At 40.9% G+C, this 13,265-nt stretch overlaps 1 protein-coding gene across 9 annotated transcripts in view; it reads left to right on the top strand.

Annotated features, from left to right (window-relative positions):
• LDB2 (LIM domain binding 2) overlaps nt 1-13,265 on the top strand; it is a 234,870-nt gene that overhangs the window by 163,816 nt on the left and 57,789 nt on the right. For all 9 annotated transcript variants that reach the window (XM_014937131.1, XM_014937129.1, XM_014937134.1 and 6 more), the window contains exons 3-5: nt 3,175-3,347; nt 8,476-8,598; nt 10,212-10,295. In XM_014937131.1, coding sequence (XP_014792617.1) covers nt 3,175-3,347; nt 8,476-8,598; nt 10,212-10,295 — 380 coding nt within the window. The remainder of the gene's footprint in view (nt 1-3,174; nt 3,348-8,475; nt 8,599-10,211; nt 10,296-13,265) is intronic.

The following is a 13,265-nucleotide window of genomic DNA, read 5'->3' as shown; positions in this document are numbered from 1 at the left end:
CTTCGATCATCTGTGTAGCCCTTTGCTGTACCCTCTCCAGCAGTTCCCTGTCCTTCTTGAAATGGGGAGCCCAGAACTGGACACAGGACTCCAGATGTGGCCCCACCAGGGCAGAGTAGAGGGGGAGGATGACCTCCCTTGACACCTGCTGTATGTGTGATATTATGCCATATAGTATTTAGACTGTACTTGCCATTATTGTCTGTGACTGCCTTTGGGGAATTGCAACCCAAGACCAGGGTACAGCTTGCTCTGTGCTCTGCAAGGTGTGAGTTCATATTTTGGGTGCGAGGATGGCTAAACTGCATCCTGACGTGGCCACGGGTAGCAAGATGTCCCACAATCCTGCCTTCATATAGTTCACTCCCCTAGGAAGTAGCCTTCAGCTGACTCTGGCAGAAGATATGTGGTGTTGCTAAAATCCTGTTGGGATCCACACTGACATGTCCATCTACTGCAAAAAGGGAAGGAAAAGCATGTTTGCCACGTTTGTATTCTTGTGCCCAGGAAAGGACTGTGTGGATGCATGCAGCAGAGCTGAGAGTGAGTGGACATATGTTCTTGAGCGTTTATATACACAATTACATTTTGGAGGACAAAAAAATCAAGGAAAAGTCCTTTGCACTTAAAATGCACGAAGTTTATGATGATTCCTAGACTTTGTAAGAGCTGTTCCACAGCCTTTTGTTGTTCTTGGAAATACCATCTCCTGCACAAATAAGCTTTGTTACCCCTGTAGAGAGTTTCATGTTTATCCTAGAAATTAAATGATTTTTTTAAGCCATTGAGTGCTTCAGGAAGAGAACCAAAATCTTGAAACCCCTTCAGTCTTCTGCGGCAAGTCAACATGGTGACCCAAGGACAAGTCTGCTTATTAATATGGGTTTCCATGAATGTTTCATCTGGGGGTGAACATTAGCTATAATAGTTTATGCTGGACATTTGCATTAGCTATTTTCAATTTTACAGGCAGACGGGGTCTGTGCATTTGCCATTGAAATTCAGGTTCCACGGGGCATATCCTTGTGGGCACCTCTATTCCTCTTCATCCCTTTGGTCCTCCACTTTGTTGTTCACAGTAGCATATCCCTGTGGCAAACATAGATAATGCTTACTAGGAAAAGTAATAAGAATAAGGTATTTAATGTGTTTCTGGCCCTCTTTAATGTGTTGTAGCTGTGAATACAAGGCAAAAAGCAACACCATGCTACTTTGGGAACAGTCTATAAACTGCAGTTAAAACAGTTTTAAGATATTTATGCAGTGTGTAAGTCACGTGAACAGAGGTTTATCACAATCAGTAGGAATGTTGGATTTTCATATCACACATTCGCTGCTTAGGATGATTAGCAGGAAATTTAATTTGCACTAATTAGCCTTAGGGGAGCAAGAAATTAACTTGATGGGTAAATTTCACGTTTTACTATATGCCATACCAACATGGAAAAATTTCATTTAAAGCCTGGGTTTAGTCCTATGCTGATATACTGGACTTCAGTTTTTCTAAATTTAATTAAAAGACTGTAGAAAATTAATATATGCATGGTGAGTGGGTGGGGTTTTTTAGGAGCTAGAGTCATAGAATAGTGGTTCAACGTATTCATTGAATTGTCAGCCACTTCTAGAGTGTGGTATATTTTTGTACATTAAATTACATTAATATCTAATATAACAGCAAAAGTTTTAACAAGTCTTAATTTTCTATATTTGTGTATTTTCATTATAAAATGTGCATTATGGCTGCACATACAATATTCCACATTGTAAATGCACAGAGCAGAAACAGTTTTCACAGAGCTGCTGTGAAAACGCCATACTTTTTAATTTACAACACCCACTTGCAAATACATTTTTAGGGTCAGGAGCCTTTGTTCATATGCTGGCAAAATTCCTATGAAAATAATTTTTTTTTAGAAATTACTCTCAAAAGTAAACAGCAAATGAGGGAGGCATGACTCACCGCATCATCCTAATAGACAAAGAATTTGGAACTAATAAACTCTAATCTTGCCTGTTGATGGGGACATTTCTATCTCATTTTTCCAAAACACAATTTCAATCTCTTGGTTTTTCCCTCTGTAAAATGGAGGCAATTTTTATGTACCCACCACTCAGAATTACTGCGGGTTGATTAATGCATGCAAAGCAATGAGTCATTCGGTATGGAAGTATCAGTCTATTATAAACTGAAGTGTTCTGTCATACCAGGCTTGTGGTTGCATCCAAATTTATCTGCAAAAAAGGAGATGGAAAACATTAGTTGCATACAAGATAATTGCCTTTGATGTCAGTTCTTCTGTTATGTGAATCTGAAATACACCCAGAAGCTCACTGTCACTATTAAGTATTTGGAATTAGACCTTGTAGTAAAAAAGTCTAACGATGAAGTGAGAGGTGTGGCTTCAGGGAGAGTTTTGGCTGAGTAAGTATTGCAAGATTGGGTACCTTGAGTCCATAGTTTGAGGTTTGAATGGTGCCTATAAGCTCGATCAGATGTCTGCTCAGACTTTCTAGCCCATGACATAAATACTTCTGGTCTGAAGAGGATCTCAGGCAGACCTGTGGGTAGTCATGCACTGTGTAACATGTATCGTATCGCATTCTCAGGCCCTTTTTCAGTCCCCAGGACTCTGATTTCTCACAATAGCCCTCCTATTCAATCAAGAATTGGTCTGTATGTGTGGGTGGGCATATATAAATATACGTGTGCCCACACACAGGCAAACTTATATGTGTACACAACCTCCCTATATAAATGTGCTTTGCCTTTTTGGGTGTAGGAGTATATTTCTGTAAACGCTCACCACTTGTATTTATACATTTAAGAGTAATATCCAACTTTCAGTCATAATTGACACCATGTGGCTTTCTTTATAATAATTACTTTGGGACAAAAAAAACCCCTTGCAGATGGTTTCAAGAATGACTCTAACTCGCCATCAATGTAAAAAGATTAAATCAGATCCCTCTGAATGGAGTAAGCCATTTTCATTGATTACAATGGGAACAGGCGCGACTCCATTTCTACAGCAGACAGAGGACGTGTATTATATTCATTAAATGAAAGTTTGGTTTCGTTGCACTTAAAATTATTCAAGTTCTGTTAGCAAGTAGTTTGAGGTTTTTTTTTAACCTAGAGCATTTGCTGAATTCTGCTTTGTATTTTCCTCACAGCAATTGGAAGGACCCTCATTCCTCGTTATTTTAGCACTGTCTTTGAAGGAGGTGTAACAGACCTGTATTACATTCTCAAGCACTCAAAAGAGTCATACCACAACTCATCCATCACAGTGGACTGTGATCAATGCACCATGGTCACTCAGCATGGAAAACCCATGTTTACCAAGGTAACAGGGAAGACTCAATAAAGCATGTTGTTGGTTTGCTTTTTTTGTTGGATTTTTTTTTTTTCTTACTTTCTTTTTCAGTGTGTATAAGGGTGAAAAATACTGGCTGTTGCATTTTTCTGGTAGACTGAGATTATTTCCAATACCGAAAACCCTTGAAGCCATTTAATTACTATTTTCTATATTCATTACGTGACTGGAAAATTCTGTGGGCATCCCTTGCAATTCTCCCTGAAAGATTGCAAGAGAAGCACATAATGCCAGGTTGCCAGAACCATCAGCTGTACATGAATTAAATTCAACCTGCCCATCTCCTTTTCTCTGGGCTTGATTTTAAAGCAACAATGAGATTTCACATTGCTGGTACTTACCATTTGGGATGATATGCTTTACATTTGATACTTACCCAGTTCAAGGACTATAAATCTTTAGGAAAACAGTGATTTAATACAGAAGAATTCCAGTCCAAAGGGCAGGAAGGAGTCAATTGATTTAAACATGCTCTGGATCAGGCAGTTAGTGAATATTCAATATTTGTAATTGATAGTGAATTATCTTCATACATTGGTCACTTCTAATCCTGTAATTAAACTGAGTGCCATATATTTAGAAAAACCAGTACCAAAAAGGTGGAAAATGCACATTAAAACAAAAATTTTCTTATATTCAAAAAATCAGTAAACTGATTTTCCAGATGGAAATGTACCCTTTTGTAAATGAACAGGAAATGATGACTTTCCATCTTGTACCTGTTCATCTATATGAATTTTAACTCTTGGCGTGGAGAAAAGCACAAAAGGAGAAGGAGCAGCAGAAGGAGATAACCCATCCCTGTTGCTCTTGGCCTGCAGGACTGTGGAGGTTTTAGAGTTAAAAAAGGCACCAGCTGTTGACAGTATCACGACCAGGGCCAGCATGGCTTGTGCTGTGTTAGCATGTTTGTGAGTCCCATCCCTTCTTGGTGTCTTCCCTGACATCTCCATGGCTCTTGGAGGTGTGCATTTAATGGTGTCCTTGTTCCAGCTCTCCCACTCCAGCCCCTTTGACTTACACAGAGAGAGAGAGAGAGAGATGCAAAGAGACCAGACATTCTTAGGTAAACCTTTTTTGCCAGGAGAAGTTGTGCATGCTGACCATATGCAGAGGACATGACCAGCATAACAGTTGCTGCTTCTTTGGGTATCTCCTTAAACTGATTTCTGTTATTCCCCTTTGTATTCACTTTAATACAGTAGCAAATAAAAGATTGGGTTTTTTTTAAATCGGTAAACAAAACATACTTTTCTTGATTCAGTTAGTTTGTTTTACTTCTCATAACAGCACATTACAGTTTTGTTAGTTTGAAAAGGAGACTAGCACCCAGCAAGCCAAAGGCAGACTGGCAGCAGGGACAGGGCTGGGGGCACCCCTTGTGTGAGGGGGGACACAGTCACCTCCCGTGGCACCATCCTGCTGTGTGCAGTGAGACCTTCCCTGGGCACCACAGCCCTGGCAGCCCCCTCCCTGCTTCAGCCCTGGCTCTACAGCCCTGGCAGCCCACTGCCTGCCTCAACCCTGATGTTTCTGCTGCAGATTCCAATATAAATCTCTGCAGCCTGGTCGAAAAGTTCAGGTGGGGACACGATTTGGATTCTAGGAGAAAAATTAGGGGAGGGTTATGGCTGTATGTTTAAAATACAACTGTGTTACTAAGAGCAAATTGGAAATAAAACACAGTTCTTGGTGGAATAAGGGAGAAAATAATATATTACTTTCTCGGAGATAAGATAGAGCTGAATATTGTCTCAGCTGAATGTGTGTAACTTCTAGAAGAGATACTGAGGGCACAGCTCTTGTACCCACAGGTAAACTCCTAGCTCTCACAGCATCGGTGGTGGAACAAAGCAGACCTCCCATAAGAAGCAGCAGTCCAATGGACTGTGTAGCTGCTTAGATCCCGTCTGAATTTGACCCAGTGAAACTACCACAACGGGTTTTCTTATTGCAAAAATGCAAACCGTATTTGTTAATAGCTGTTTCAGTTTCACAATTGTAGGCTACAAATTCACTAACTTCTAATAGAATGGGCTGAAACAGTTCTCATCACGTATTGAATCAGGAATCCACAGCTGCATTTTATTCATTTTGACATTTTCCTAGTTAGAGCAACTCCCTGCATACTGCAGTATGGGACGAATATATAAAATGGCATTTTGAAATTTTTTTTCAAACCAATATGGCTAAAACATGCCTAACAGTAACAATATGAATAGTCTGGCTTGTGTTTAAAGGGCAAGAGGTCCTAGTAAAGTGTCACACACTTGAAAATTGTTTCATCAAGGTATAAAGAAATGCTATAAAGAATTTAATACAGTTCAATGGCATGAATTAAATGTGGTAAGAGAAGCAACTGATGCCCCAACTGCCATGTTTGTTTACCTGGCAAATGCTTCGTTTTTTCCTCCAGCTAAAGGAAAGCTTTGGGAGTTCTCCTGAGTCTCTGTTTTCACCATGTTTACCGACACTCCAACTTTATGTATAGGCAAACTGTTTTTCTGCAGTTAGCAATGTGTGTTTATATTTCCCAAGAGACTGGCAGAGGCGAGCTTTTCCTTCACCACCAGAGCAGTGAGCACCCCAGGTTCTAACCCTTCTCTTCCCGCACCCAACAGCTGGGTTTTAGAGGTGAAGCCCCTTGAAACTCAGTGGTTTTAATCCTTAGTAACAATCTCGGGCACTTCCCAGATTTCTATAAGCTTTATGTTTATTTTCAAGCACAGATTCAGGTGGGAGAAATGGTCATTAATAAGAGGGGGAGAGTTTTTAAAGACACCTGGTGTTAGGAGAGCGAGACTCTGAGCAATAAGGCACAGGACCACAGTTGGTTTTCATCGGTGCGAGCGAGCAGTTGAAATTCCTACGATTAATAAGTGCAATGAAGGGGTTAAAAAGCTATTGGTTAGTTTGAGAAATGTTCTTTTTTAGTTTTTTCCTGGCCTAGTCTAGAGCAACCACGTGACATACTGAATGCCTGCCAGCCTCTTTCTTGTTGATCCTCCGGAGACCATCTGTGCTGGGGGCATTGATTAGAGTGTGTCTGCTGGGATTACATCTTTTCTGTTGCCATGCCAACTAATCAGCTGATTTTGGTTACCACAGAAACAAAATGTCAGAGCTCACAGTACGGTAACATGAATTCAGCACAACAGAAAATGTTTTCTTAATTGGAGACCCTTTTGATTTTTTGGATTCTATGTAAAAGGCAGCTTTAAAAAAAAAAATTTAAAAAGAGACCCATTTAAAATAAGAACTGCGTCAATTTTAGTGATTAAAAGCAATGTGTAAAATTCTGCTCTACATAAGGAAATTAAATTCCTTTATAAGATGTATAAATTTTTACCACTGTGATATGAGGTATGTGTTTCAGTTTTTCTATTAAAATTTGTTAATGCCAGTGCAGAAAATCAACCTGTTAAGAGCTGTGGTGTTTTGAGCTTAACAGAAGAAACATTTGAGAAGCCACAGGTATTATTATAAAAAAATACTTTAAACTGGTTACTGGTCAGTAATCAGCATTTTTGGCTTCAACACAGTAATATTGATATAAAATGTTTTCTTCTTGTATGAATCCTTGTGTGTGCACGTGTACCCCTGTGCAATTCCTTATCATAGTGCAACTGATAAGAAAATAAAAATCAGGGTCAAGTGACTAAATAAGTCATATTAAAAATTTGAAGGCATCACTAAGGTATGTTGAAAAGGGCAAATGAGAACCTGTTGCAAGATTCTCCTTCATAGGTCTACAGTAATTTTTCTATAAATTATGCCTGCTAGAATTGCCTACATGTTTTTGCAGAAACAACCAGGAGGAAAAGCTATGATGACGTTAAGTGAACCCTTAACCAGAAAAGCCACACATTGCCCAAGTGGGAACCAGCCAAGTCTGAGTCGGGGCTTGTAAAAAAGCTCAACAGACTCAACTGAGTCTAGGATGGCTAGTTGTTAAATCAAATATTAGCTGTAGTAACATTATAGTTGCAGGAACTTTTTCTTTTGAAAACCATTACACCCTGTTTCCACAATATCTCTGTGCCCTACACCTGCAAGTTTATTTTGAATAGGTTTTGTAAGTCTAAATATCCAATTGAAAGGAAAAAAGTCCACAACAGAGGGAGTTAATTTTCAGATCATGCATCGTTTACAGTACTCCAGTCAGGGTACTGTGCTGGGCACTTATTTTGCACTTTAAAGACCACCACAGCCACAGCACTTTTTCCACATAAAGTTGTGGACAGTTGTTTAAAAGCCCCCAGTAATTTCTTTTACATTTCATTTCCAGGCAGTAACCACTTAGTGCATTTATTCTCCCCATATTTTCTCTCCTTTCTCAGACAGGACCCCTCACAAAGCTGCATGAGCCACTTTCTGTGGAAGCAGCCCCGTTGTCCATGACTGCAAACTCTTCTCTGCTCCCCTGGCTCTCCAACCTGCCCAATGGCAGACACCCCATCTGGTTTTCCTTGGGAAGTTGGGGTTAATAAAAATAGATAAGAAACGAAAAATAAAAACAGTATAAAATGCCTGGAAAAGACAAGGATAGTTGGAAAAGACAAGGGTACTTGGAAAAGACAAGAAGGAAAAAAATAGGAAAAAAGTCAGGTTTGGCCACAGACATTCAGGGCTGTGTTTACTCCAATTGCACATGAAAGGAAGGTTTCTATGCCAAGCTATTGTAAGGAAAGGGCAACATAAAACAGGTTGGGAATGACTGGTTCAGCAACTTGACATCAAGTGTGTGCAGTTGCACCATAGCCACCTCCACTGCAAGGTTCAGTCATTAATTAGCAGTGGCAAACTGCAAGGCAAAGAGAATTGATGCAATAAATATGATATAGCACGCACAACATTCTATGTTTGTAAAATGCTATAAAATCTATAGTATTATAAGTTACTGTCTCTGTGGTAAGGCCTATGAAGTCATTTTTTCCACATTTGTTTTCCCCCCCGAAGAGAAGGAAAAACAATTAATCTAGCAGAGATGAACAATAGAATACTGCTCTGGTATTTTTGAATGTTGTTTAATTGATGATACAATACCATTGAAAACAAAATTCCTGGGAATTTATTTCATGCGTTTTGTGTATTCTAGGTATGCACAGAAGGACGTCTTATCTTGGAGTTTACTTTTGATGATCTTATGAGAATAAAAACATGGCACTTTACTATTAGACAGTACAGAGAATTAGTCCCACGCAGCATCCTAGCCATGCATGTAAGTAATCCTTTTTTCACTTGACCTAATGCAAAGAGATGAGATTAGGTTTATGAAGAACTCCCGCAAATTTCACACCCAAGGCAATTAACTATAAATATTTTGTTTTGCCTGCAACTACATCCATTTACAAGTTCTTTCATCACTCCCTTGTTTCTCAGTGCTCTATTGTTGCCACTGTTGCTATGTTTTCATTTTGTTTTAGCACATAGTTTTCCTTTTAATCCCATTTGGTGGTCTGTATGATTTGGGTCCATAATTTGTTCTTACTGATAAGAACTACACTAAATTCAGTGAATTTTCACCATTGTAGATACAAATTATATTTAATATTTAAATTAAGTAAACTGTTACCCTTGTATGAGACAGAAAATAAATAATTACCTTATATTTACTTAGAAACCTTTAGAATTTTAATCCACTTTTTTTTTCACATTTCAAGACTTTTTTTTTGGTGTAATTGCATGAAAACACACACAATGGAATATTAAATTATAAAATATTCTATAGGTTGAAGTCAAACACTTATAAAGTAAGTGGTTGGGGAGAAACAAAGGACAGAGTCTAATTGCCAGTTTCAGTTCTGCACTGTAGAATCATTCAGATTCATAGTGCTCCATATACGAAATGAATTGCAGGACTATGGTTTTATAGAGGGTAAGAACACAGGCCCAAATATGTGCCCATATTTTGACATCAAGTTACTTAGATATCCTTAGATAAAGAGGCACTCTTAGTGAGGAATTTTAAATAACTTAAGCAGCCTGGCTTTTTTGTAAAATGCTATTACAGTCCTGAAGAAAATACCTTTGAAAATCTGCCCCACCGTTTCTGTCTCAGAGTTATTTTAGAGGGCTGATCTTCTGAACTCTTCAACTGCATCCCATTAAGGGACAATGAGGATGGCCATGAGCAACAATATGTATTTAGAGGGCTGCAATTCAAAGAGAGTAGACCAGGTTAGGCAGCAACCAGCAGGTATTAATTTTAGTAATGAGATTGATCTCATTTTAAAGAGGAGGCTGGTCTCACAGGTAAAGCTCCTGGCTAGGGTCAGAGAGGGACTGTGCTTGCATTTTTCCTGTTTAATTCTAGGAAAATAACTTAGATCAGAAGGGTTCTCCAGCCTCTGCTTAATGCCACTTACGTGATCAGCTCTGCTGAAGGTGCCTCCGTGAGTTCTCTCTGTTTCAGTTTCTGATCCATGAAAAGAAAGCAATACCTTCTTTACTCCTGCCTTTATCTGCTTAGTCTCCTGGGACTCCCAGCCAACAAATGGAAGGCTCAAAGCGTACTCTGATCCCTCAGAAAGCTCTTTAGCGAGGTGAGGCTCACTTGCCCCCTTGTGTGTGACTGGACCTCCTAGGTCTGTCTCTTGAATGGGTAGGGACAGAAAGAAGGTATTGGAAAACAGTCTTTATTCTGCTCTGATTTCATAAGGGTTTGCATTTTCCTGTGCAAACAGAACTCTGTAGCTTATGACAGAAATGTGTATTTTTTCCATAGGAACAGCATCTCTCTTCAGAGAACCCTCCCTGCACTCCACCAAACACACAGAGAAAAACAAATAGGCAAAAAGCAAAGTGAAAATTCTTTTTTCCTCTGTTGTTTAGGCACAAGACCCTCAGGTGCTGGAGCAGCTGTCCAAAAACATCACTCGAATGGGTCTGACAAACTTCACCCTCAACTACCTCAGGGTAAGCATACTATAGCTGATGATTATTGTGAGCATTTTTTTAAAAGTTACTGTTAGCTTTGAGTCAAGGTAATGAGAGCAGAGCCTGTGACGGTCAGGTAAGAAATGGACCTTACTCTTAATGAGGATGAAGGAGAAACACAGAGACTGTAATAAAGATATAGCTGGTAACAACACGCCATTAAAAGGATAAGAATTTTATCATGGAGTCGAAGCAATGTGTGAGTAGCCAATGCTTTTAAAGGTCTTTCTTTTCTGAGTTGAATAATGGGTTCATTTTTTGTTAGCGAGAAGTTCCCCACCATTTTTCCTCTCTGCTTCACTGTTCCTGAGAAAATGGCAGCTTGTTCTTATTAAGGGCTGCCTATCTTCTCCAGCTCTTCAACCTCCCCACTTCTCCCAGGCAGAGGCAGGGCTGAGGGAAAGCTCAGCCCCAGCCCCATTCACAGCAGCCCCTCGGAGCAGTCCTCACTTCACTTGCCTCTGGGAGCCTGAGCTCCCTCCTCAGCCTTGCGCTGAATCGAGGGTTTGTTTTTTTTTTATGGTTAAATAATACATTTGTTCCCATTGCTTTTTGACCCTTAAAGTGCATTCAAAGTTCGGAAGTTTATTTTTATTTTTGAAAGTATTCCCTGGTGTGGGCTTACAATGCGTACGCTGAAATACGGGTTTGTAGAGTTCATATTTCAACGTTAAAATTCAGATTTTCCTTATTTGTAGACATGCCATTAGTAGATAAAATGAGGCAAATTACTCAATGATGCACCAAACTAACTTGGCCAAGAATATCTGATATTTTTTTTCCTTTTAATTGTGTGAGTAATTATTCCAGATGCTTTTTTAAGATAACAAGAACACTAGAAAATGTGGTTATTTTCAGCCTGTTGTAGAGCTATACCTGATAGTCTATATTTTAGTTGCATTTCATTCTGGTCCTTGATCTTTGTAACACCTTCCCTCTGGATGGAGTCCTACCTCTAGGGTGTTTTGAACTCTTAAGGGGGACAGTGTGCAGGCTGAGAGGTGTGGTGAGATCTCTCTCGCTGGATCCCTACAGCGTCAGGACAGCCTGTAGTTGTCTTTTCTCTCCCAGTAGGATTGGCCATTGCTGGTTGCTGCTTTTGTGGTGTTAGTGTAAAAGTTACTGTTCCAATTACAGTCAGAGTTATGCTGTAGTGTGACTGAAAGAAGAATATGGCATAAAACCTCAGAGGAATAATCCATTGCCTGAGAATTCTGCCATGTATGAACACAGGATAACGTGCGTATGTTGTGTGTATTGCAGTCTCACAGTTAGTTTAGGCTCTGATTCAGTACACAGAGCAACTGTTGCTCTTTGGCAACATGTCTGTAGCCACACTGTGGCTGTCTGGTGGTGAGGTGTCCTAGAGCACGTTCTCCAGAAATCCCAACCTGGGATTCCTCCTCAGTCCCACCAAGTTTTGCGTTACGCCCTCTTGGCAAACTGGGCAAGAAGCAGCTGTTTTGGGTAGACTCTTGCCATATTTTCATAGAATCACAGAATCCTCTAGGTTGGAAGGGACCTTAAAGATCATCTTGTCCAACCATCAACCTAACTGACAAAAATAGACACCCGCACAACAAACAAGAAGCATCACCATCACTAAACCATACCCCCCAGCACTACATCAACCTGTCTATTGAACACCTCCAGGGATGGTGCCTCAACCCCCTCCCTGAGCCGCCCATTCCAATGTCTGATAACCCTTTCAGTGAAAAATTTTTTCCTAATATCCAGCCTGAACCTCCCGTGGCGGAACTTGAGGCCATTTCCTCTCATCCTGTCGCCTGTGACTTGAGAGAAGAGACCGACCCCCCCCTCTCTTCGCCCTCCTTTCAGGTAGTTGTAGAGAGCAATAAGGTCTCCCCTCGGCCTCCTCTTCTCCAGGCTGAACACCCCCAGCTCCCTCAGCCTCTCCTCATAAGACTTACTCTCCAGACCCCTCACCATCTTTGTTGCCCTTCTCTGAACCCGCTCCAGCACCTCCATGTCTTTTTTATGGTAGGGGGCCCAAAACTGGACACAGTACTCAAGGTGAGGCCTCACCAGTGGCGAGTACAGGGGGACAATCACCTCTCAGGCCCTACTCGCCACGCTGTTCCTGACACAGGCCAGGATGCCATTGGCCTTCTTGGCCCCCTGGGCACACTGCTGGCTCATGTTCAGCCGACAGTCGACCAACACCCCCAGGTCCTTTTCTGCCCAGCAGCCCTCCAGCCACTCAGCCCCCAGCCTGTAGCGCTGCCTGGGGTTGTTTCTCTCTGATTTCTCCTGTGGCACAAGGCATTGCACTTCTATTGGGGTCATAACCCCCTTGGCACGACTGGACACACTGGGGAGCTTTTTGGGCTGGCCCACAGCAGTGGCAGTACTTGGTCCCCATCCTCTGCCAGGCTCCGTGAGGCCATGCTGAATTTGCAGCACCGTCTCTATCACCGACCCCTTCTGGGTCCTTTGTGGCATATTCTGTAATTGCTGAATGTGATAATGCAAATGAGAAAGGCAGGGTCCCTGTTAGGACGCAGCTGGCATCAGGCACCCATGCTGCTCCCCCTGTCAGCATCAAAAAAAAAAAAAAAGGAATAAAGGAAAGGGGGGAGGGAGAAAAAAGTCCTCAGAAAAAGAAAATTGGGATCAAGATAAGCACTAGGGAGATGAGCAGTGAAGTGGAAGGGGATGAAAAGATGAAGTCTTACTTTTTTTCCTCTTCCAGGCTAGTTTTGTTAGCTTAACAGACAACATTAGGTCTCTGGGTGCAAAGCTTCCTCTGGCTCCTGCTGTGGTGATTCCAAAAGGAAATCTTTTTATTTTTCCCAAGCCAGTCTTTGTGCCTCTCTTTCTTCTGGTGAGGAATTGATCATTCTGCTCTTTTTTCAGATGTTCAGCTCATCATGGGAGCTTGTATTAGATGATGTATTTCCATTTTGATTTACTTCTCTTCCAATTACT

This window comes from Calidris pugnax, unplaced genomic scaffold (assembly GCF_001431845.1).
Source record: "Calidris pugnax isolate Ruff unplaced genomic scaffold, ASM143184v1 scaffold49, whole genome shotgun sequence".
In the NCBI taxonomy this organism is placed as follows: domain Eukaryota; kingdom Metazoa; phylum Chordata; class Aves; order Charadriiformes; family Scolopacidae; genus Calidris; species Calidris pugnax.
This window is presented reverse-complemented; position numbering and strand designations above follow the sequence as displayed.